At 51.5% G+C, this 2233-nt stretch overlaps 1 protein-coding gene across 1 annotated transcript in view; it reads left to right on the top strand.

Annotated features, from left to right (window-relative positions):
- The window catches only part of EDN2 (endothelin 2), a 4458-nt gene that overhangs the window by 1215 nt on the left and 1010 nt on the right, over positions 1-2233 (top strand). The window contains exons 2-3 of the mRNA XM_019512060.1: positions 6-231; positions 1341-1460. Of these exons, the coding sequence (XP_019367605.1) occupies positions 6-231; positions 1341-1460 (346 nt within the window). The remainder of the gene's footprint in view (positions 1-5; positions 232-1340; positions 1461-2233) is intronic.

The following is a 2233-nucleotide window of genomic DNA, read 5'->3' as shown; positions in this document are numbered from 1 at the left end:
GGGAGGAGGCGGCCCCGGCCTGGGGCTGCCTCGGCCGCGCGCCCCCCAGCCCCGCGCCGCGCTCACGCCTCTCTCCCCTGCTGCAGGTCTGGGCCAGGCTCCCCGGGAGTCCCACCTGGCCACCGGCACCAGCGGGCACCCGAGGACCAAGAGATGCTCCTGCAACAGCTGGCTGGACACGGAGTGCATCTACTTCTGTCACCTGGATATCATCTGGGTCAACACCCCCGGGTGAGCACGTGCACCGCGGCGGTGTGGGGAAGCCATAGGGCGGGCGCCTCTCCCCCGAAGTCGAGGCGAGCAAGAGGGTGCCTTGCTCCTAGGGCAGAAAGCTGCCTGGTGTCCCCGGTTAGAAGTGCGAGTCCCTTGGCGGTGCCAGAAGAGAGCAGCTCCAGCAGCACCTTGTTTCTGCAGAGGAAGCAGTCAAACAGCTGGGACGCCGTCCCGTTGACTGGCTGTGTTTCTCGCCCAGCAGTCGTTCTGCTGCAACTTCAAATCGGTAGTTTAAAAACCAGAAAACAAAAGTGCCTACTCCAACTTGCTGCAGGCTCCCCATCTTGCACCTGTTGCTCCAAACGCTCCTTCTAAAGCGCCAGTGTCTTTGGAGCTGTGCTGAATTGGAACCGAGGTCTTTTCATTGGGGAGCTCTCACTTCAAAAATTAAAGCCAAACTCAATGTAACATTCAGCCGTCTCTTTATAGCCAGCCAAACAGGCACGCTTACTCAGGTGTGGCTATAATTATGCTGGCTAATGTGCAATCATTAATAACTGCTTGCTCTGAGAAGAGCTGGCAGTCTCTGCCATGCCCACATGCTCTCCAGGAGGAGCTTTGAGGGGGGATTGGGATTTAAAGATGGGGAAGGGAATGTATGCACATTCAAACTGATATCGAAGCGTACTGGGATCAGAAGAGCCTGTTGTGGCCCCAAAGTGTTTCCTAAGCATATAAAACTATGCTGGGAAAAGGAAAGTCCTTTGTTTTCAGGCTCTTGCTGCTTGAGGAAATGCCACCAGAAACTTAGTTCCTATAACATTGCCAAGTAACATGTCCATAGGTTCCTAGGTTATAGTACTGAGCCTGCAGCCTAGTATGTGCCAGTTTGTTTTGGACCATGCTATGCTACAAAATCTGTCGAAGGGTGAGCTGGAGAATAGTAGCAGGTGGGGGAGAGAAGCTGAATTTAAAAGGCTTTAGACATACCATTGGCTTTTTCACCTTGTGTCTATAGATGGATTTTTATTGTTGTAGTGCTGCCTTGGCTGCTTCCCAAGACTGCATTATAAACCTATTTGCTAATAAAATGTACTTGCTTATTTGATTTCTTTTGTTTTTAACAGACACACCGCTCCCTACGGCTTGGGAAGCGCGCCAAGGCGTCGCAAGAGATCGCTGAACAGGTGTGAATGCCTGCACTCCAAGGACAGCATCTGCACTACTTTCTGCCAGGCAAAGCCTTGGTAAGCCTAGCGGGTCTCTAGGACACTTTGGGACCGGTGGCATCCCCTTGCAGCCCACTACCAGTCAAGGGGCAGCCTGAGATACAGGGCTTAGAATAAGGTCCCCATGTGGGCTCCCTGATGGCCGCCGTATAACCAGCTGGAACTCGTCTAGTGGCTTTTTCACCCTTTCCACAAAGCGCTGGCAAAGTGTCACAAGCACAGTCTCATTTAACAGTCTTCTTGCTGGCTGCTGTGAAACAATGTTACCTCTGTCCCCTGTGGTGCCAGCCCTAGTGAAGAAGTACTGTCTTGTGTAGTGATGGGGGTAGTAGCTAGTACCAGTTGGCAGAACGGCCCTCTCTTGAAGAGGCACCTTCCTTCCTTCCCCCTCCTTACAGAGCTATCCAAGAGGTTGACAGGCCAAAAATACTATTTAATTTTTTGCTGGCAGATCCAGTGGTTGGTTATTCTGGTGGCTAGGGGAAACATTCACAGTCCTTTCAGCTGCCTTGGTATGAAGCTTGCTTTGCGATAACAGAAAAAGGCACTTTTTAAAGAGACCTCAGCACTGCTAGGAGCCAGGGTTTCAAAACCCAAGAGCTTTCTGCTGGTTTTCAAGTACCCTACCCGACCTAAATACTATCTAGTGTATAATGGGTAACTGGTAGGCTAAATTAGGACAGTGTTGTAAAAATGTGCTTAAATTACAGTGAGTGGAAAGCAGAATGTTTATAGCAAATTAACAATAGTGGGCTTCCACTATTCTCCCCCCCCCCCCCCCCCCCCCCCCC

This window comes from Gavialis gangeticus, unplaced genomic scaffold, assembly GCF_001723915.1.
Source record: "Gavialis gangeticus isolate Ggan-Ray unplaced genomic scaffold, GavGan_comp1, whole genome shotgun sequence".
Taxonomy (NCBI): Eukaryota; Metazoa; Chordata; order Crocodylia; family Gavialidae; genus Gavialis; species Gavialis gangeticus.
Note: the sequence above shows the minus strand (reverse complement) of the source record. Positions and strands in the feature narration are given on the sequence as shown.